The sequence below is a fragment of the Triticum dicoccoides genome, chromosome 4B (genome assembly GCF_002162155.2).
Source record: "Triticum dicoccoides isolate Atlit2015 ecotype Zavitan chromosome 4B, WEW_v2.0, whole genome shotgun sequence".
NCBI classification, from domain to species: domain Eukaryota; kingdom Viridiplantae; phylum Streptophyta; class Magnoliopsida; order Poales; family Poaceae; genus Triticum; species Triticum dicoccoides.
Genome location: NC_041387.1, coordinates 96,317,357 through 96,338,122, shown reverse-complemented (window position 1 = coordinate 96,338,122; position 20,766 = coordinate 96,317,357). Strand labels below are relative to the sequence as shown.

The 20,766-nt window shown below is 48.6% G+C and overlaps 3 protein-coding genes across 4 annotated transcripts; 2 read left to right on the top strand and 1 right to left on the bottom strand.

Annotated features, from left to right (window-relative positions):
- Nucleotides 1–3,878: 3,878 nt before the first annotated feature.
- LOC119295241 (protein TPLATE-like) lies at nt 3,879–12,000 on the top strand. The gene is made up of 7 exons (XM_037573609.1): nt 3,879–5,128; nt 6,507–7,103; nt 8,883–9,244; nt 9,390–9,690; nt 9,975–10,097; nt 10,699–11,154; nt 11,265–12,000. Exons 1-7 carry the CDS (start codon nt 4,004–4,006, stop codon nt 11,763–11,765), a joined length of 3,465 nt encoding a protein of 1,154 aa, XP_037429506.1. The 5' UTR covers nt 3,879–4,003; the 3' UTR covers nt 11,766–12,000.
- A 274-nt stretch (nt 12,001–12,274) lies between these two features.
- On the top strand, nt 12,275–13,888 carry LOC119295243 (putative pentatricopeptide repeat-containing protein At4g17915). The gene has a single exon (XM_037573610.1). It carries the CDS (start codon nt 12,506–12,508, stop codon nt 13,886–13,888), a length of 1,383 nt encoding a protein of 460 aa, XP_037429507.1. The 5' UTR covers nt 12,275–12,505.
- Nucleotides 13,889–15,206: 1,318 nt separating this feature from the next.
- LOC119295244 (putative B3 domain-containing protein Os04g0347400) lies at nt 15,207–17,636 on the bottom strand. 2 transcript variants are annotated; one of them, XM_037573612.1, is made up of 3 exons: nt 16,919–17,636; nt 15,497–15,831; nt 15,207–15,455 (listed from the first exon to the last, which is right to left on the bottom strand). In XM_037573612.1, exons 1-3 carry the CDS (start codon nt 17,499–17,501, stop codon nt 15,231–15,233), a joined length of 1,143 nt encoding a protein of 380 aa, XP_037429509.1. In that variant the 5' UTR covers nt 17,502–17,636; the 3' UTR covers nt 15,207–15,230. The 2 variants fall into 2 exon arrangements, with proteins under 2 accessions (XP_037429509.1, XP_037429508.1); XM_037573611.1 differs by having other exon boundaries at nt 15,207–15,467; nt 15,569–15,831.
- Nucleotides 17,637–20,766: the final 3,130 nt, after the last annotated feature.

Genomic DNA, 20,766 nt, shown 5'->3' with positions numbered 1-20,766 from the left:
GGAATCCAGGTTTCACAAGAGGACCAAGCACATCAAGAGACGCTTCAATTCCATCCGGGACGAAGTCCAAGTGGGAGACATAGAGATTAGCAAGATACATACGGATCTGAATATTGCAGACCCATTGACTAAGCCTCTCTCACAAGCAAAACATGATCAACACCAAGACTCCATGGGTGTTAAAATCATTACTATGTAATCTAGATTATTGACTCTAGTGCAAGTGGGAAACTGAAGGAAATATGCCCTAGAGGCAATAATAAAGTTATTATTTATTTCCTCATATCATGATAAATGTTTATTATTCATGCTAGAATTGTATTAACCGGAAACATAATACATGTGTGAATACATAGACAAACATATAGTCACTAGTATGCCTCTACTTGACTAGCTCATTAATCAAAGATGGTTATGTTTCCTAACCATAGACATGTGTTGTCATTTGATTAACGGGATCACATCATTAGGAGAATGATGTGATTGACATGACCCATTCCGTTAGCCTAGCACTTGATCGTTTAGTATATTGCTATTGCTTTCTTCATGACTTATACATGTTCCCGTAACTATGAGATTATGCAACCCCCGTTTACCGGAGGAACACTTTGGGTACTACCAAACGTCACAACGTAACTGGGTGATTATAAAGGAGTACTACAGGTGTCTCCGAAGGTACATGTTGGGTTGGCGTATTTCGAGATTGGGTTTTGTCACTTCGATTGTCGGAGAGGTATCTCTGGGCCCTCTCGGTAATGCACATCACTATAAGCCTTGCAAGCAATGTAGCTAATGAGTTAGTTACGAGATGATGTATTACGTAATGAGTAAAGAGACTTGCCGGTAACGAGATTGAACTAGGTATTAGATACCGACGATCGAATCTCGGGCAAGTAACATATCGATGACAAAGGGAACAACGTATGTTGTTATGTGGTTTGACCGATAAAGATCTTCGTAGAATATGTAGGAACCAATATGGGCATCCAGGTTCCGCTATTGGTTATTGACCGAGAATAGTTCTAGGTCATGTCTACATAGTTCTCGAACCCGTAGGGTCCGCACGCTTAAAGTTACGATGATAGTTTTATTATGAGTTTATAAGTTTTGATGTACCGAAGTTTGTTCGGAGTCCCGGATGTGATCACGGACATGACGAGGAGTCTCGAAATGGTCGAGACATAAAGATTGATATATTGGACGACTATATTCGGACACCGGAAGTGTTCCGGGTGATTTCGGAGAAAACCGGAGTGCCGGAGGGTTACCGGAACCCCCCCCGGAGAGTTAATGGGCCACATGGGCCTTGGTGGGAAGAGAGAGGGGCGGCCAGGGAGGGCCGCGCGCCCCCTCTCCCTCTGGTCCGAATTGGACTAGGAGGGGGGGGGGCGCCCCCCTCTTTCCTTCCCCCCTCTCCCCCTTCCTTTCCCCTCCTAACAGGAGTAGGAAAGGAGGAGTCCTAAGGAGGAGTCCTACTCCTACTAGGAGGAGGACTCCTCCTCCTTGGCGCGCCCACAAGGGCCGGCCGGCCTCCCCCCTCCCTCCTTTATATACGGGGGCGGGGGGCACCCCATAGACACACAAGTTGATCTACGGATCGTTCCTTAGCCGTGTGCGGTGCCCCCCTCCACCATATTCCACCTCGGTCATATCGTCGCGGAGTTTAGGCGAAGCCCTGCGCCGGTAGAACATCATCATAGTCACCACGCCATCGTGCTGACGGAACTCATCCCCGAAGCTTTGCTGGATCGGAACCCGGGGATCGTCATCGAGCTGAACGTGTGCTGAACTCGGAGGTGCCGTACTTTAGGTACTTGGATCGGTCGGATCGTGAAGACGTACGACTACATCAACCGCGTTGTGCTAACGCTTCCGCTTACGGTCTACGAGGGTACGTGGACAACACTCTCCCCTCTCGTTGCTATGCCATCACCATGATCTTGCGTGTGCGTAGGAATTTTTTTGAAATTACTACGTTCCCCAACAACATGGCATCGAGCATCTCCCTTTATGCCGACGACGTGGTAATCTTCTGCCATCTGGACGCGCAAGACCTATCCTCCGTCCGCCGCATTCTCAGCGTCTTTGGCGACGCCTCTGGGATGCGCACTAACTACTCCAAGTGTGCGACATCCCCCATCCAGTGCACGGCCAACGAATGCACCGTGATTGCGTCCAGCTTCGCGTGCCCGGTTAAGGACTTCCCCACCTCTTACCTCGGCTTGCCCCTGTCCATCCGGAAGGTCAGCGTTACAACCCTTCAACCTCTCCTCGACAAGCTCGAGTGTCGGCTCTTGCCATGGTGGGAATCCATGATGTCGCGTGGTGACCGACTCGCCCTTTGCCACCACGTCCTATCTGCAATGCCCGTGCACACCCTCATCGCGCTCGCGATCAACCCCCCGTCCTCAAGCAAATCAACCGCCTGCTCCGTAGTTTCCTGTGGTATGGGCGCAAGGATGTGAGCGGCGGCCACTGCCTTGTCAGTTCGCGTCGCGCATGCCGACCCATCGCTCTGGGTGGCCTGGGCATCCCCGATCTCCAGCGCGTGGGCACCTCTCTCCGTACCCGCTGGCTTTGGCTCCAAAGAACAGACCCCTCCCACCCTTGGCAGCACCTGCACATCCCACACTGCCCTGGCGTCCAAGCCTTCTTCCGGGCCTCCACCTCCTGGACGGTCGGCGATGGGCGCAAGTGCAGGTTCTGGGAGGACCACTGGCTCGACGGCCGCTCCATCACCGAGGTCGCGCCTCTCGTCTACGCCAAGGTCCCCAAGCGACGGCGCAAGACGCTCTCGGTGCGCGACGCCCTGCATAACCGCGCCTGGATCGCGGACATTCAGGGCGCGCTCGGCACCGAGATGACCATCCAGTACGTCTCCCTCTGGCGACGCCTTCAACACTTCGCCCTCGACGACACACCGGACAGAATAACCTGGCGCTGGTCCGCCTTTGGCTGCTACACTGCGCGCTCTAGCTACCAGTCTCTATTCCTCGGCTCCACAGAGGACCCCAACTGGCGCATCACTTGGCGGCCGTGGGCGCCACTACACATCAAATTCTTTGTCTGGCTCGCACTCCTCGGCAGATGCTGGACCGCCGGCCGCCTCGCGCGCCACAACTTACCTCACGAGCCTACATGCCCCCTGTGTGACCAGGAACCCGAGACGATGCAGCACCTCCTCTCCGGCTGCTCCTTCTCCCGCCAAGTTTGGCACGATATCCTATCTTGGTGCCGCTCCACTGTCGCGCCACCGGGACAGGACGACGACTTCCCCACCTGGCTCCACTCCGCCCTTGCCGCTACCCCGCGCTGTCTTCGCCGTGGGCTCGCCTCCATTGCCATCCTCACAGCCTGGTGGCTCTGGAAGCACCGGAACAGATGCATCTTCGACGGCCACCACCCCTCTGCCAGCCGCGCCGTCAATGACAATCGAGATGAGGCAAGACTCTGGGCTCGCGCGGGCGCCGCTGGTCTCGCGCTGATCATGCCAGAGCCGTAGTCTAGGCCTTGTGGCTCGCGCACCCACCTCCTCTCTGCGCCAAGGTTGCCGTTGCATGCCATCCATGTGTACAGGCCCGGCAGCCATTTCCATTTCAAACTCTTGTATTATTGCCACTCTTTACCTATCAATGCAATGATACGCAAGCCTTTTGCTTTATTCGCGAAAAAAATGGAGCGGCCTGCACCGTGAGATATACTCACTTTAGCCAAAACTTCAACATAGACGGTCTAGATCGAACCCCGACAATTACAGTCGCTCCGGGCCCTACTGATCAGTCCTCGCTGAGTCACCGAAGTCGCTGGACGAAAAGATCCGACCCATGTTCAAAAAAGAAAGAAAAGATCCGACCCGTTACCACCGGCCGCAGCACCGCACTCAAACAAAACACCGACCCTTCTCGTGCTCTGGCACTCTCCCCCTCCCTCCCAGATCTGCACGACCACCGCTACTCTTCCCCAGCTCCGGCGATCGCCGGAGCCCAATTGCGGCAGCGGCGCGATGGACCTCCTCATCGCGCAGATCACCACCGATCTCCGCTCCTCGGACGCTCTCCGGCAGTCGTCAGCGCTCTTGCAGGCCCTGCAGCAGTGCGCCGCCGGCCGCGACGTCTCCGCGCTAGCCCGCACCGCCGCCACCGAGATCCTAGCGGCGCCCTCCTCCGCCGTCTGCAAGCGCCTCGCGCTCGACCTTCTCCGTGCGCTGCCCCTGCCCCCCGATCTCCTCGACCCGCTCCTGCTCTCCTCCCTACGCTCCGACCTCTCCTTCCCGGATCCCGACGTCGCCGCCTCCTCCATCGCCTCATTCCCGTCGCTCCCCTCGCACCTACTCCCAACCCTCCTCTCCTCCGCGCACGCCGACATCGCTGCCGCTCTCTCCTCGCCCGCCGAGTCACTCCGCCTTGCCGCCGTTACCTCCCTCTCCTCCCTCCTCCCGCGCGATGACCTCGCGCTTATGTGCTCCACCAACCCCTCGCTCATGGGGCACGCCACCACCTGGTGGGGCCGTCTGACCGAGCTGGCCTTGGACTCTGCAGACGCAGTGGCAGCCGCAGCGTTCGAGGCACTTGCTCGGCTGTTCCAGGAGCTGGACGCGCGGCGTATGAGCCGGCTTGCTGGAGACAAGCTCGTTGATGGAGAGGGTGCGCTCGCTGTGCGTGCCCAGTGGGCAGCTGACGCCATCGACTTCATCTGGTCCCGGCGAAACATGCTCATTGCTAGATCCATGGTGATGCCCGTCGAGAGCTTCCGGGTCACTGTGTACCCTCTTGTGCATGCAGCAAAAATGGTTGCATCTGGCGCGGTGAACACGCTGCGGCAGATTGCCAAACCAGGAGACACTACAATAGCCGATACCGTGGAGGCGAGTGCGGAGAAGTTGGTGGGGGTGTCTGACATTGTCTCGCACTTGCTTCCTTTCCTTAGCTCGCTGGAACCACCACTGGTGTTTGAGGTGGGGATCAATATGCTCTCGCTCGCAGATGCGCCCGGAGGCAAGCCGGAGTGGGCTTCAGCTGCCATTATTGCAATCCTAACACTATGGGACCGACAAGAGTTCTCATCAATGAGGGAGACGATTGTCAGAGCTGTTGTGGCGAATCTCCATTTGCTGGATCTTGGAATGCAGGTACTAAATCAATCGACTTATAAGAGCAATTCACCTTAGTCTTATCAACTCAATGATTGTTGTTTGCTAATTTCCTGCGGTAAATCTACTGGTTGTGTCTTGTGCCCAATGTCAACGAGGCAACTATTGGATTAAAGATCCTGGAAGTGGGCATTAGTAGCGAGCCAAGTTTGTATGAAGTAATTTAGGAGGCTTCTGTTTTCGTGCCAATACATGGATTTATCTGTCATCAATTAGACATGATATAAATTTTAGTTGAAACATGGCTAGCCTTTCAGCCACATAAGCTATTGTTTTAACTGGAGTCTGTCAAGTAATTCCAGTAACGCACAATTCTACTAGTTAGTGTTGTTTTTAGTGCACAAGCCTGAGACCATACTGATCCCAAGTTTTTAAACTAATACAGTGTTATAAATCTTAATTGTCAGCACCATGAAGAGTTATTAGTTATTAGATTCATAAATTCTGATCTCAAAGCTGACATTATTGTTTGAACCAAACAAATTTAGTCTTATCCCATGTGATCTCCTATTTCAGTCTTATGCCAAAAATCCAAAAATCTATTTGTTGTTGTTAGACTGGTGAATCAAATGGCACTTTAGTAGGTTGTATTTCCATGTGCTGATTGTTGTCTGTTTATTTGGACAAAAAATGATTTTCTGAAATGCTACTATATACATTTATTAATTATAATTTTCATTATTTGATGTCATCTCTTAAATATGGCAAGTAAAAATCTGGCTAGTGTATCACAACTAGTTTGTTGGTGTATTCCTTAGCATGAGCATTACCGTATGATTTACATCGTTATAGGTACTATATCACAAATCAAAGCTTATCTATTAACCTTATCGGCTGAGCATTGATTTGTATTGTCATGATAGATCAGTTACTAAGCAACTTAAGCCAATAGGTGATACAATGTTGTTTGCTCGCTATCTATTCAAATTAAGCACAGAAGTATTGGGCCTTCGAAAATTTCACATTACTTAGCATATAATCATCAATATTTATAACTTGTGGAGCCAATGTAAAATGGTTATGCATCATTACTTTGATACCTGGTTTAGTAGTATACTATTGGTATCTTGCTTACCAATTACTGCTACTATGTTCGGAAGGTAATTCTGGCAACTAGTTGCCCATGCACCCCATATTCTCCTTTTATTTTTCTCTCTTTTCCGGGTTTCTAAAAAATGTGAAATAATTCATTGATTGGAGTCGTGCCATATCATGTGCTAGCAGATCTTTATCAGTTTCTTCCTTCCATGCATAACTTGTGAAGAAGATAGCGAGAAGGACAATTTCAGTTTAGTGAACAAGTGTTGTGAAAATTTGTGTTCAAGATGGATTTACAAAAGCATGTTCTGTGATGCAGGTGTCTCTGTTCAAAAGGCTGCTTCAGATGCTGAAAAATTTGAGAGCAGAATCAGATCGAATGCATGCATTGGCATGCATTTGCCGAACTGCTCTTTGTGTTGATCTTTTTGCAAAGGAGAGCGTTCGAAGAGGTCAGAAGCCCGTTCCAGGAACAGATGTGATATCTCTTTTTGAGGATGCAAGGGTGAAGGATGATCTAAACAGCATAACAAGCAAAAGCTTGTTCAGAGAAGAGTTAGTTGCCTCACTGGTTGAAAGTTGTTTCCAGCTATCTCTTCCACTACCTGAGCAGAAGAATTCTGGGACAGAGAGCAGAGTTATAGGGGCATTAGCCTATGGAACTGGTTACGGTGCGTTGAATTGGACAGAACCTGCTTTGGATGTGGTGGAAGTTTGCAGGCCTTGTGTTCTCTGGGACTGTGACGGGCGTACCTATGCAATTGATTGCTATCTGAAGTTGCTTGTACGGCTTTGTCATATATATGATACCAGAGGCGGCGTGAAGACAATTAAGACTGGTGCATCTCAAGATCAGATTCTAAATGAGACTAGACTTCGAAATTTGCAGCTACAGCTTATTAGGGATCTTCGTGAGGTTATGATTCATCTCATTATTTTGATATTCAAACACATTTTGCTATGCATTTAAATACCAGTTGGACGTAAGGTGCGATTTTTATTCATTACTAATGCACTGTCATAATATTTTTGTTTTGCTTGATCCCACCTAGTTCTACAACAACAACAACAACAACAACAACAACAACAAAGCCTTTAGTCCCAAACAAATTGGGGTAGGCTAGAGGTGAAACCCATAAGATCTCGCGACCAACTCATGCACATGGATAGCAAGCGTCCACGCACCCCTGTCCATAGCTAGTTCTTTGATTATATTCCAATCCTTCATATCTCTCTTTATGGACTCCTCCCATGTCAAGTTCGGTCTACCCCGACCTCTCTTGACATTATCCACATGCTTTAGCCGTCCGCTGTGCACTGGAGCTTCTGGAGGCCTACTTGAATATGCCCAAACCATCTCAGATAATGTTGGACAAGCTTCTCTTCAATTGGTGCTACCCCAATTCTATCTCGTATATCATCATTTCGGACTCGATCCTTCCTCGTGTTGCCACACATCCATCTCAACATGCGCATCTCCGCTACACCTAACTGTTGAACATGTCACCTTTTAGCCGGCCAACACTCAGGGCCATACAACATTGCGGGTCGAACCGCCGCCCTGTAGAACTTGCCTTTTAGCTTTTGTGGCACTCTCGTGTCATAGAGAATGCCAGACGCTTGGCGCCACTTCATCCGTCCGACTTTGATGCGATGGTTCACATCTTCATCAATACCCCCATATTCCTTCTGCAGCATTGACCCCAAATATCGAAAGGTGTCCTTTTGAGGCACCACCTGCCCATCAAGGTTAACCTCCTCGTGCCTAGTAGTACTGAAACCGCACCTCATGTACTCGGTTTTAGTTCCATTAAGCCTCAAACCTTTCGATTCCAAGGTTTGTCTCCATAACTCTAACTTCCTATTGACCCTTGTCCGACTATCGTCAACTAGCACCACATCATCCGCAAAGAGCATACACCATGGGATATCTCCTTGTATATCCCTATGACCTCATCCATCACCAAGGCAAAAAGATAAGGGCTCAAAGCTGACCCTTGATGCAGTCCTATCTTAATCGGGAAGTCATCAGTGTCGACATCACTTGTTCGAACACTTGTCACAACATTATCGTACATGTCCTTGATGAGGGTAGTGTACTTTGCTGGGATTTTGTGTTTCTCCAAGGCCCACCACATGAGATATTTCGCGGTATCTTATCATAGGCCTTCTCCAAGTCAGTGAATACCATATGCAAGTCCTTCTTTTGCTCCCTGTATCTCTCCATAAGTTGTCGTACCAAGAAAATGGCTTCCATGGTCGACCTCCTAGGCATGAAACCAAACTGATTTTTGGTCATGCTTGTCGTTCTTCTTAAGCGGTGCTCAATGACTCTCTCCCATAGCCTCATTGTATGGCTCATCAGCTAATTCCACGGTAATTAGTACAACTCTGAACTTCCCCCTTGTTCTTGAAGATTGGTACTAATATACTCCGTCTCCATTCTTCTTGCATCTACTTTGTCAAGGCTTTACCTGCGTTTGGATCTCACTATGCCTGCCTTTATTTGGTTTCCTTGTACTTTTGTTAATCTTCCACTGCAAATAGTTGTAGCTTAAACTGTGTCATTCTGTAAAGATTGTTTTCTAGTTAGAGATGATTGGTAAAAGACCAATGGTGTCATTAGTTCTTCAGTTTTTCAGTACCTTTTCTTAATCTAGATTGGCCTATATTTAAATGTGAATAAACGTTTCAGGTTCATACCTCAAGAATATCATCACGGCTGATATGGGCAATTTCTGAACACTTTGATCTTGAAGGTCTTGATCCTCTTTTAGCTGACGACCCAGAGGATCCTCTGAATATTATCATATCTAACATGCATAAGACTTTATTCAACACCGATTCCTCTGCCACTACATCAAATAGGATACAAGATGTGCAGGCTGTCCTCATATGCGCTCAGCGTTTGGGAACCAGAAATGCAAGAGCCGGCCAGCTCCTCAGTAAAGAATTGGAGGAGTTCAGGTCAAGTACTTCAGCTGATTCTGTCACCAAGCATCAGTCACGTTATGTCTTGCAGATAATAAAGTATGTGACGAATCATCCAGATAACAGGTGAGGGTTGCATCTTCAAACTAATTATTTTACATCAGGCTGCACTATTTGCAAAAGTTCTATATCTAAAAAAAAAGAAGTTCTCTACGAACATGCATTTGGGAAAAAATCACTGCCATGTTTGACTTTCCAATATTTCATCCAGGTGGGTTGGTGTAGGCGATGCTACAGGAGATTACCCTTTTAGCCACCACAAACTTACAGTTCAGTTTTCTGAGGCTGCTGCTGCACAAGATAGGAAATTGGAGGGATTAGTTCATAAGGCCATTCAGGAGCTTTGGAGGCCCAATCCCAGCCAGTTAACTCTCCTACAGACTAAGGGTATCGGTGCTTTGCACAAAGATCTTCCAAAAGCATGCACTCTGACTGGCAGCAGCGATCCATGTTACATCGAAGCATATCATTTGGCGGATCCAACTGATGGCAGAATCACCCTACATTTAAAGGTATAACCTGATCGATGAGATGATGATCTTTTCCGTGTACATTTAACATAATTTCTATTGATCTGTACTGCTGTGTCATGGTTACTGTTGATCACTGGTTAGGTTAGGAACTTTATATCTTTATTTATTGCTCCTGCATAGTTTATGTGCACTTTGCCACCCGGTAAAATGGTGAGAAATTAAAACAAATATTTGTGTCTGACATATAGTTTTGCTGTAAGCCATAGTATTGTTTGACTTTGAGCTCTATGATTGCCCTTTTTAACTAATGTACACTTTTGCAGATTTTGAATTTGACTGAGCTGGAACTCAACAGGGTGGATATCCGAGTTGGGCTCTCTGGAGCATTGTATTATATGGATGGATTTTCCCGCACTGTTCGCCACCTGCGTAATCTTGTTTCCCAGGTGCCTCCATGACTCTTGAAATGCCTTGTTTACATATGCTTTTACTGTGCAGTTTAATTTCAATTATGTATCAATAATTAAAATATTTAAGAATTTGTCATTAGTCAGAATGGGCAGACAAATGTAGGGCTGCAGTTTGTTTGCAAATATATTACAGTTTGTTTGCAAATATATTATTTGAATATAGTTTACAGTGAAAGATTTTCTTCCTTAGCTAATGAACTTCTCAATCTATTTCCTGGCAAAATTTAAAGACCATACCTCCCAATGTAGTGTATACCTGTCTAGCCAGTTGAGCTCACATTATATTGCACACCAGATATAATGTGGTAGTGGAGACTATGAAATCCACTATCATGATCATGATGTTAAATATAAGTGATTTTCAAAGAGCCATCTAGCATCGCGGCGGCTTTCAAGTAACTTAACTACTAGTGACAGTATCTTGTTTCCAGACGAGTTGCGCTAAAAAATGTGGGCAATTGATAAAAATAGAATAGTGATAATAAATATTATATCATTGGGTAAGTACTGCCATCTCAGATTGGCTAATCCATATTTGCATCTAATTTATTTGGAAAATGCTTTGTCAATTCTGCAGGATCCAGTCCAAAGTAGTGTCACTGTGGGAGTTTCACATTTTGAGAGATGCTCTCTCTGGGTTCAAGTCCTGTATTACCCATTCTACGGAAGTGGAGGATCGGCAGACTATGAAGGAGATTATGCAGAAGAGGACTCACAAATGACGAGGCAGAAGCGCGCGCTCCGGCCAGAGCTTGGGGAGCCGGTTGTTTTACGGTGTCAGCCCTACAAGATCCCTCTCGCTGAACTTCTCTTGCCATATGAATGCTCTCCAGTTGAGTATTTTCGTCTATGGCCAAGCTTGCCAGCCATGGTTGAGTGCACTGGCACATACACATATGAAGGTAGTGGTTTCAAGGCCACTGCAGCTCAGCAGTATGATAGCTCTCCTTTCCTCAGTGGGTTGAAGTCAATTTATTCCAAGCCCTTCCATCAAGTCTGCTCTCATTTCATCCGAACAGTTGCTGGGTTCCAGGTAAGCATTTGACTGATAGTCACTTGGACGGTGTCATGACATGGTCTTGATTCTATCCTGTGCAGAGTTAACATTTTTGTAAGGTTATATAACACATGTATCTTCCACAGTTGTGTTACGCTGCAAAGACATGGTTTGGTGGGTTTGTGGGCATGATGATCTTCGGTGCAAGTGAGGTCAGCCGAAATGTTGATCTGGGTGACGAGACAACCACGATGATATGCAAGTTTGTCGTGCGTGCATCTGATGAATCGATCACAAGAGAGATCGAGTCGGACCTCCAGGGCTGGCTGGATGACATCACGGACGGCGCTGTTGAATACATGCCCGAAGAAGAGGTGAAGAGCACAGCTGCGGAGCGGCTGAAGATATCCATGGAGAGGATAGCGCTACTCAAGGCAGCCAAACCTAAGATGCCGCCCGCGAAAACCGAGCAAGAAGAGGAAGAGGAGAGGAAGCAGAGCGAGGAGTTGGACGGGTTTGGGAACCCCAAGGGCCCCTCGACGCTCTCCAAGCTCACGGCGGAGGAAGCCGAGCACCGTGCGCTCCAAGCAGCCGTGCTCCAGGAGTGGCATCAGCTCTGCAAGGAGAAAGCCATGAAGGCACAGTGAGCCTGGCTGGTTTGCGCTCCACATGTATAATTTTGTATCCGCCTTTTCCTCAAGCCACATTTTGATTTCCTTTTCAGCCGGCCGGCATTTTGATTTTTGAGTATGTATGATCCTGCCGATTTCCTGATTTGTTCATTGTATTCACAGATATTGTTGTATGACGAACGATGTTTCTTTCTTTTTGTAACATAGCCCAAAGCATTAGTGTGAATGAGAATGATTTTTTCCTTCCCAATTTGTTGTGAATCTTTTGTACAATAGTACTCCCTCTTGTTGCTCAAATGGATGTATCTAGCATTATTGGAACGGAGGGAGTATTTGAAGGAAATCCCATCCATGTGCTGAATTAATTCCTTCTCCTATTATGCTCACTGACTGTTTTTTTTAGATTCGTGCTCACTGACTGTTGGGTCAGGCGAAATGAACCCTACTTGTCTGTCCGTGCGGCCTATGACATGCATGGCCCACCTGGCCTCTCTTTCTAGTCTGTCCCTCTCTGCGCGGTCTGCGAAGTGCGAACTCCCAACTCCCTCCCGAGCCCCGACCACCCGGCGGCGCCGTCGCCGCCACCAACCTCTCGCCGCCTCCTGCAGCCGAGCGCTTACCCCATAACAAGGCGCCGGCCTTGCTCGTCGTGAACTCGGCAAGTTGTTCTGGACAGCGAGCGAGCTGCATGGGAGTCGAAGCGAGCCCGGAACCGGAAGATAGTCTCGCGGTGAGGAGGAGGCGGGGAAGGAGCAATGACCTGGGCGCGGACGCGGCTGTCCACGCGGCTCATGAACGTCTGCCTCGCGGCGCTCTGCCGCGGCGGCGGCCTCGCCCGGGCGGAGTCCGTCCTCGTCGACGCCATCCGCCTCGGCATGCCCCCCGACGTCGTCACCTACAACACCCTCCTCGCCGCGCACTGCCGCGCCTCGGGCCTCGACGCGGGGTTCGCCGTCCTGCGCCGGATGCGGGAGGCCGGGGTGAGCCCCGACGCCGTCACCTACAACTCCCTCATCGCCGGCGCCGCGCGGGGTGGGCTCACGATGCGCGCCCTCGACCTGTTCGACGAAATGCTCCAGGCGGGGGTCGCCCCCGACGCCTGGAGCTACAACGCGCTCATGCACTGCTTGTTCCGGTCTGGCCACCCAGAGGATGCCTACCGGGTGTTCGCCGATATGGCCGAGAAAGGCGTCGCGCCGTGCGCCACCACCTACAACACACTCCTGGATGGGCTCTTCAGGTTCGGCCACGCGACGAACGCCTACAGGATGTTCAGGTACCTGCAGAGGACGGGGCTCCCGGTGGGCATTGTGACTTACAACACAATGATCAATGGGCTGTGCAAGTCAGGCAAGGTGGGCTATGCCCGCATGGTCCTCAGGGAGCTTGGGAGGACCGAGCATGCCCCGAACATCGTCACTTACACGACGGTCATGAAGTGCTGCTTTAAGTATGGCAGGTTTGATCAGGGGCTGGAGACCTTCTTGTCATTGCTTGACGGAGGGTACATTCCAGATCTCTTCCCATACTGCACGGTGATTAGTGCGTTAGTCAAGAAGGGACGGATGGAAGAAGCCAATACCTACAGTGAGCTAATGATACGGAGTGGGTTCAGTCTTGACAGTGCATGCTATAATACGCTGATTTACCTGCGATTCCAGGAAGGGAAGCTGGATGACGCGTTTGAGCTGCTGAGTATGATGGAAGAGGGTGGTCTGGAGAGTGATGAGTACACATTCTCAATTTTGGTTAATGGTTTGTCCAAGATGGGGCATTTCGAGGCTGCACATAAGCAGTTATGTTACATGGAGATAAGGGACATGGAATCAAATATTGTTGCTTACAATTGCTTGGTGGACGCACTCTGCAAATCTGATGAGGTGGATGCAGCCATCAAATTACTTCACAACATGAAACTGAAGGATGATTTTACTTACACATCACTAGTCCATGGTCTATGTAAGGTGGGTAGGTATCATATGGCATCCAAATTCTTGCGGATCTGCTTGCGTGAAGGGAACAGTGTTCTTGCATCTGCAAAGCGTGCTGTCATCGCTGGCCTTCGTAGTGCAGGGTTTCAGAATGACGTGAGGAAAGTTCGGGCAGCATTACGTATGGCTAGGCTGTTAAAACCATAATCCAAGTCCAAGGAAAACAGTCTTCAACTTCACTGGGTGGTCCTGCAGAATCGAGAAGATCAATTGAGCAGACAAACTGAAATTTGGAGATGATCCTGCATTGAGATGAATTTCAAACATCCAGTTCTTGTAGCATAAACTGGAGGAAGGAAAGTAGGATCGTGCTATTGTTGACGGGTGTTACTACTCTTATACATCAGCTCTTGGAGATACCATATTGGCTGGCAATGTTGCAGTATGTAATAGCGTTGTCACCCTTAGAACCAAGCATCATTTGAAATTATACAGCAGGAGAAGATGCAACATGTGATCACTAGCTGGCAAGTGGTCATGATGCCAGCGCAGTATACGCAGGAAGTGATCTTTGCCTGGTCCACGCATCACCTTGGATGTGAATATTATTTGGATGGCGCTGATAAAATCCAAGTGATTATTAGCATTCCAAAGTTTCAATAGAGGTAATTCTGGATAATATATTTGCAATCATAGATTTTGTTTAACGCAGTGAATACGTATCGTTGTCATGGAGTTCAATTTTTGTGTGAAGCATAGTGCTAATTGCCCCCTCTTTTAGGTGATCGGTGTGATGATTTGATCAGGATCCTGTTGCTCCAGACATGATGCGCACACTGCAGTATAAGATCGCAAAATGCAAATATTGGTACTTAGTACACAACAGTCCATTTGTTCATCATTTTTGCTTTGTTGTTTAATTCTTGTGAAGCGGCAGAAAAATAATCTTTTTTTGGGAAACATCATGTAACAGCATTAAGCCGTTTGAAGAAAATATGTATGCCAATGAAAGATACATTAACAACATAATCGTGTTTCTACTATGCTGCCTACTCTGTAGATTTGTCGTTGGACAGGCATGCTGCTGCCTATTCTTAAGATTTTGATAGTCTAACTTAAACCATCACCAAATTATTTTTTGTTGCACAGTATGTCGTTTGCTTCTTTTCCATTGACTGCATATGGTCTTCGGATGGTGAAATCATGTGTCTGTGGAAGTATAAACTAGTCCTGTATGGCACATAGCAATGTAACATTCTTGTTCTTTTTGGTTTATTTGCATGCTAATGGCACTTTTACATATCTGAGATCATTGATATGAATTCATTGTGTTCCATTTCATTCACCTGCCTCATATGGTTTCAGCTGCTACTCTGTTTGTCAGCGAGTTTCCAGTAGTGTATGTGGTTACATCTAAAATGCATGCTGTTTGGAATCCGAGACACTTTATTATTATTATTATTATTACCAAAGCTAAAGGGACAAATCCAAGATAGTATGGAAAAAGACACATCCCACACAGAGCACCAGTAGACAAAACACTTTATTATTACTCGGCCCGCCTTATGCTGACGTTGAAGGTGTGCTCGTCGACGAGGTGGAAGACACAGAGGTCCCCGACCTTGATCCCATGGTGGCCGGAGAAGTGGCCCCACCCAGCCTTCATGCGCGCCTGGTCGCTCGTCAGCGTCAGCTTCACGGGCCACGACCTCCCGCCCGAGTCCTTGAGTATCATCAGCCGGTTCGTCGCGATGCCGTTCATGACGCAGAACTTCTTCCCGATGTTCTACACGAGGCCCAAGCCAAAACAAACACTATAAGTTCACAGTGCATATCTATCTGAACTAGAGAGTATAGATTTGATTTTGAACCAGCTAAAGAACTTGCCATGTAGCTGTAGCGAATGTTGCAAGGAGTCGCCGTCTTGGCGTAGAAAGGGAGGGTGCCGGTGTACTCGGACTCCTTGGCCTCCGTTGCGATGCCGGAGTGGGTGTCCGCTTGGGCGTACTTCTCTGTGGTGGCATCTTGCTCGCCATCATTGTCTTCCATCAGAATCCTGCGAGGTTTGTACTGCTTCTTTGCCTGTATGGCACCATCACCGGTAAGGCTCCTGTCACTGACCTTCCTGGTTTTCTGAGCATGTGTACCACCTGCGAAACATACAAGATAAGCCCCATTGTTAATCTTCCTGATTCTTACGCTTGCTATATCTACCTAGCTGGTATATATGTGCAGATTTGTTTACACAGAATATTGGAAATGGTGAGAGGTGTTTTATCTGTACGTACGCAGGAGTTGTATTTTCGGGACACCTCGAGGTTTTTTTTGGGTATGTAGTTGAATGGGTGAACATCACCTATTCACAATGATATCCCTTCTTTAGCACATGTGCACCATTGATTCTTATAGTGATTTATTTGACATTCGCCATATTTTTCACACAAATATCACTATGAGTTATGGTGTAGCTGTTTTTTTTTTCTGCGACGGATAAGTTTTTGGGTGTAGTTGATGAGTGTGAAAGTATTACTTCTATCCATCAAAAGGAAAAAAAATCATTCTATATATTTTAATATTTTTGGTACTCCACAAGTAAGCGCAAAGGGTCTGTATCAAAAATAAATAAATCTTAGTAATATTTTTGAGAGGGTAAAAGAAGATATGTTTATAAGACTTGAGAATGTCAAGCATCAACACTTCCAAGCTATTGTAACTCAGTCAATGAAATTAACATCCCAAGTAAACATTTATAAGGACTGAGAATATGGAACATTATTAGGCCTCCTTTAATTCAAAGGAATTGTATAGGAATTTTGGAGGATTATGATCCTTTGGAATATTTCCTACGTGGGTTGTTTGATTTGTACTAGGTTCCATAGGAAATCATGCTTTTTTGTGCACAACCAAACGACCATATAATCCAGTAGATTTCAATATGCCATGACACTGATTCCTGTGTTTTTTCTATTCATCCGTTTTGCAAATAATGTTAATCAAAGAAGTTCTAAAATGCAGATTCTACATGATCTTGGTTTCCTTTAACTTTTTCATGAGGTGTACTTTTGTTAAAAACAAAGAAGTTTGTTATTTTCTATTGTGTGATCATACTTCATATATAGCCACACTGTTAATTTCTTAAAAGATAATATAGACTTAACAATTGTGACATGATATCTTTGCAGGAAAAACACATTCACACATAAACTCATTCTGAGAAGAAGAAGAGGCGAGACGTACCATGGCCCTTGGACGTAGGCTGCGATCCACAGCCAGTGCTGGACCGCTTCCTCGGTGCTGCCTGCTCTAACAATGCGCCGGAGACGACGAGGTCGTCGTAGTTCTTGATGCACCCGGACGTCTCGAACACCTTCACAGTGAACACCATGTTCCCTTCGTACTTGAACACCAGGAAGTTCTCCTCCTCCAGCCTGTTGGCCCTCACGAACTCGGCCCAGCCGCCGGCGAAGTAAACGTCGCTGTCGCCGCCGTGGCCGTCTCGGACCACGTCGACGTGCCAGAATTTGCCCAATGGGCTCATCAGGGTGGCCCGCCGGAGCCCGGGCTCCGCTGCCAGGTGCCGCCGCATGAACTTGGCCGGGATCGGCATCTTCTCCATGAAGTCCGTGAAGAGCACCTTGAGGAACTGAGGCTTGCCGCAGGGAGCCTTCCGGTTGCTGTCGGCGGCCATTTTTCTATCGTGTGGACCGCGCAGCAAGTTTTTCCAGAGCACACACCAGAGGATGAAGAGGAAGAATAGCAAGGGAACAGTTATTATAGGCGTTACTGTAGATTTGGGGCCAATATGTTTAGCATTGAACATGGGAATTTAATCTGGCTGTCATGGAATGGCTTCATTTCTCTTTCGTGAATTGGAATCTTTAGCTGGAGCTTTTAGAGCAGCCGGTGCAATTACAGAGCACGGGTCACATATTTTGCTAGTAAATGTGAAGGAATGAGGGGCCTCTCTGATTTGAAGATTTTTAGAAGTCGCAGGATTGCATTGACACGTCCTCACATGGTTGAAACTTGAAAACAATAAAATTTGGTAGCAAAGCGATTACACAACACAGTTGGACTCTTTGATTATTTGGAGGGCCGAATTTCTTTTACATGTTTTTTTACAGGGATATGAGTTGTTTGGTTTATATGAATCATAAGTATTCTTTTTGCATCCACCCAAAACGCCCGATTCACCATTTCCCTCGTCGGCAGATCTCCCTCAAATTCTGCATCCAGAGCGTTCTACTCTTTAGCATGGAAACCCTAGGAGCACCCTTTTTTTCTACACATGTAAGAGCATCTACAGCCGGACGCCCGGGTCCCGTCAAGTCATTGGCCGTCACGAAAATTTGACCTAGGCGGGCGCCATGAACGGGCCTCAAGCGCCAGGGCTGATCGGCACCCCTCTTATCCAGCCCAAATATGGGGTGGGTATGGGGTGGCCCGGGCACGCCCAGGCGCGTCTGCCTGACAAGTCCAGCTTAATACCGACCCCACGTCTGTCCCACAAAAAATTTCATCCGGCTCATCGCTCCGAAACCCTAACTCACTCACGCTCTCCTCTCGCTTCGTCCTCTCCTCTCCCCGCACCGATTCCGATCGCATCCGGGGCAATGTCGAGCTCCGGCAGTCGCTCCGACTTCGAGCTGGATCCAGGCTTTGAGCTTGCCCTCCACATCGCCTTGGAGCGGTCCAAGGTGGACACCGGGGCAGCTTCGGATCTGCAGCTTCCCCGCCGGCGCTGACCCCTCTGGGCCCGTGCATAGTTCCCACAGGCGGCCTGCACAATCCGCGCCTCCCCTATGCCGTCCCCTGCTCTTGCTGGTTGCGCGCGCCGCCCGCTGCGAGAGGCAGCGGGAAAGGGAGAGGAAGGAGGCGGAGCAGTCCATGCACCGCCGCCGCGGGATGCAGGCGGAGCCTGACGAGGACGCGCGGCTCCTTGAATGGGTCTACCGCCGGTTGCTTACGATCGCGGAGACGGACGCGCGGCGGCTCCGCCAGAAGAACGCCAAGGTGCTCCGGATTGCCATTGAGCAGTCCGAGCGCGAGGCGGCGGAGGCGGCTCGGTTCGCGAAGCTCAAGCGGCAGCAGGCCAGGGAGGTCTGACGGTTGAAAGCACTCATCATCCTCTCTGACACCTCCGACGACGACTCGTACGATCCACCACCAACCGTTGACGCCTACAACTACGCCGGCGACCGCAAGGGCAAAGGGCTGGCGAGGAAGTGGCGAAGCTCCGCCATCTCTGTCTTCAATTTCAAGTTTTTAGTAATCTAGTTCAAACTTGTCCGTCGTGTATGTGAATTATGTGAACTTTGGCGATCTTTTGGACATCCGTCGGTGATCTTTTGGTGATCGGAATGTGCATTTCTATGTTCGATTCTATGTGTGTGTGATGATCTATGTTTTTTTCCTACGTTGCATGCTTAGTATGGATATGAGGTACCGGATATTAGATATTTGGATGTGGACGACAAGATTTAAGGAGTGTCCGTGGATGCGCCCGGATGCGACCGCGGGCATTTAGGAGCCCGGATTTGCAGGCCGCGGCTGTAGATGCTCTAACATTATCGCAACATTGCCAACCAACTTGTGGTTGGATGGTTAGGAGGACAATAATATGCCCACAACCCACCAGACTTCCCGTCCTAGACTTGACACCGGGTGCTCGTATTTTTCTGAATTTATTTCAATTCTTCCGGCAATGTGCATTCAGTGGGAGGAGATGTTTCTGTCGACTACGAAAGCGTTTGTATCGACCTCGCCAATCTCAAGATGATGTGCTAGTCCAGTCTCTCAGAGGTGCTCATATGGGCAGGGCGTGCGTGTGTGCATTCACAAAGGTATGTGTATGTATGAGCTCTGCGCCTGTATTATGTTAAAAAATAACGAAAAAAATTAACTCACGACGAGAAGGGTGGCAAGCGAACCCTTTTTGATAAGGTAAGTGTTTGGGCCTGGTGCGCCGGCCGAAGCACTCGGCCGGTCGCTTCCCTTTTTCACGCGCGGGACACGCTGACAGGCGCGCGTTTAGTTGACCCAACCATTTTTCACTTTTTTTTCTTTTTTCTTTGCTTCTTCTTCCTTCCGCCAGCCGTCTGACCCCATCTCATCTTCTCCATTGTAGCGCGTGGAGCAGCTCGCCGTCGGTCATGGATATAGATTGCAGCCCCGCTCGCCTTCCCACCTCTTCTTTTTCCTTCTCCCTCTCTTCCCTTTTCCTCCTCCTCTCTTCCCCTTTTGTTGCAACCGGCGACAGGCAAAACGCCGGGAGGACCGAGGTACCCGTGCTACAACCATGGCCACGGGGAGGAGTTGCAACCGCGGTACTGGGAGAGTTGCAAACGGCGTTTTCCCGTGCTACTACCATGGACACAAAAAGCTATATCCGGTAGATAAAAAAGCTTCAACCAGACAACAAAATAGAGGAAATGTTACAACCGTTTGACCAAAAGCTTCAACCTGCAGATGAAAAAGCTTCAACCAGAGATTGAGAAATCTTCCTCGACGACGGCCATGGCGTCTCTCTGTGATTTTGCTGCGACCGAACGATAGAGGAAGATTTCACCCAGGCGCTGCTCAAAACGAAAAAGTTTCAATGGTTTACAGAAAAGCTTCCATCATAGAGGGGAAAAGCTTCAACCATTTGTGAGAAAAGCTACAACCGTGTCAATTTTTTGCTACTACCGTCTGTGTGTTTTGCTACATCCATTCATGCGGCCATGGCGCTTTTTTACGATCGAGGCGTGACCGGCGACGACGAAGACGCCATTTTTGTTGCAACAACCTCGTTTTTTGCTACCAGTGGCGATGTGTTTTGCTACATCCATTCACGAGGCCATGGTGCTTCAAGCGCGGCGGCGAGTTCCGGCAGCGTTCACGGATTAGCTACAACTGCGGCGAGTGTTGCATGTGTCGATGGCCGGTAGCGACGGAGTTGTGACGAACTTCATCGCCAAGTTGCGGCTGACGGCGGAGGTGGCTAGCTGCCATCCGCGGGGGGTGGGGGATGGGTGTTGCGAGGTCAACGGCCGGCGGAAGGCGGCCCGCGGTGCCGTGCGGCGAGGGGCGGGGGTGTGGCGAGG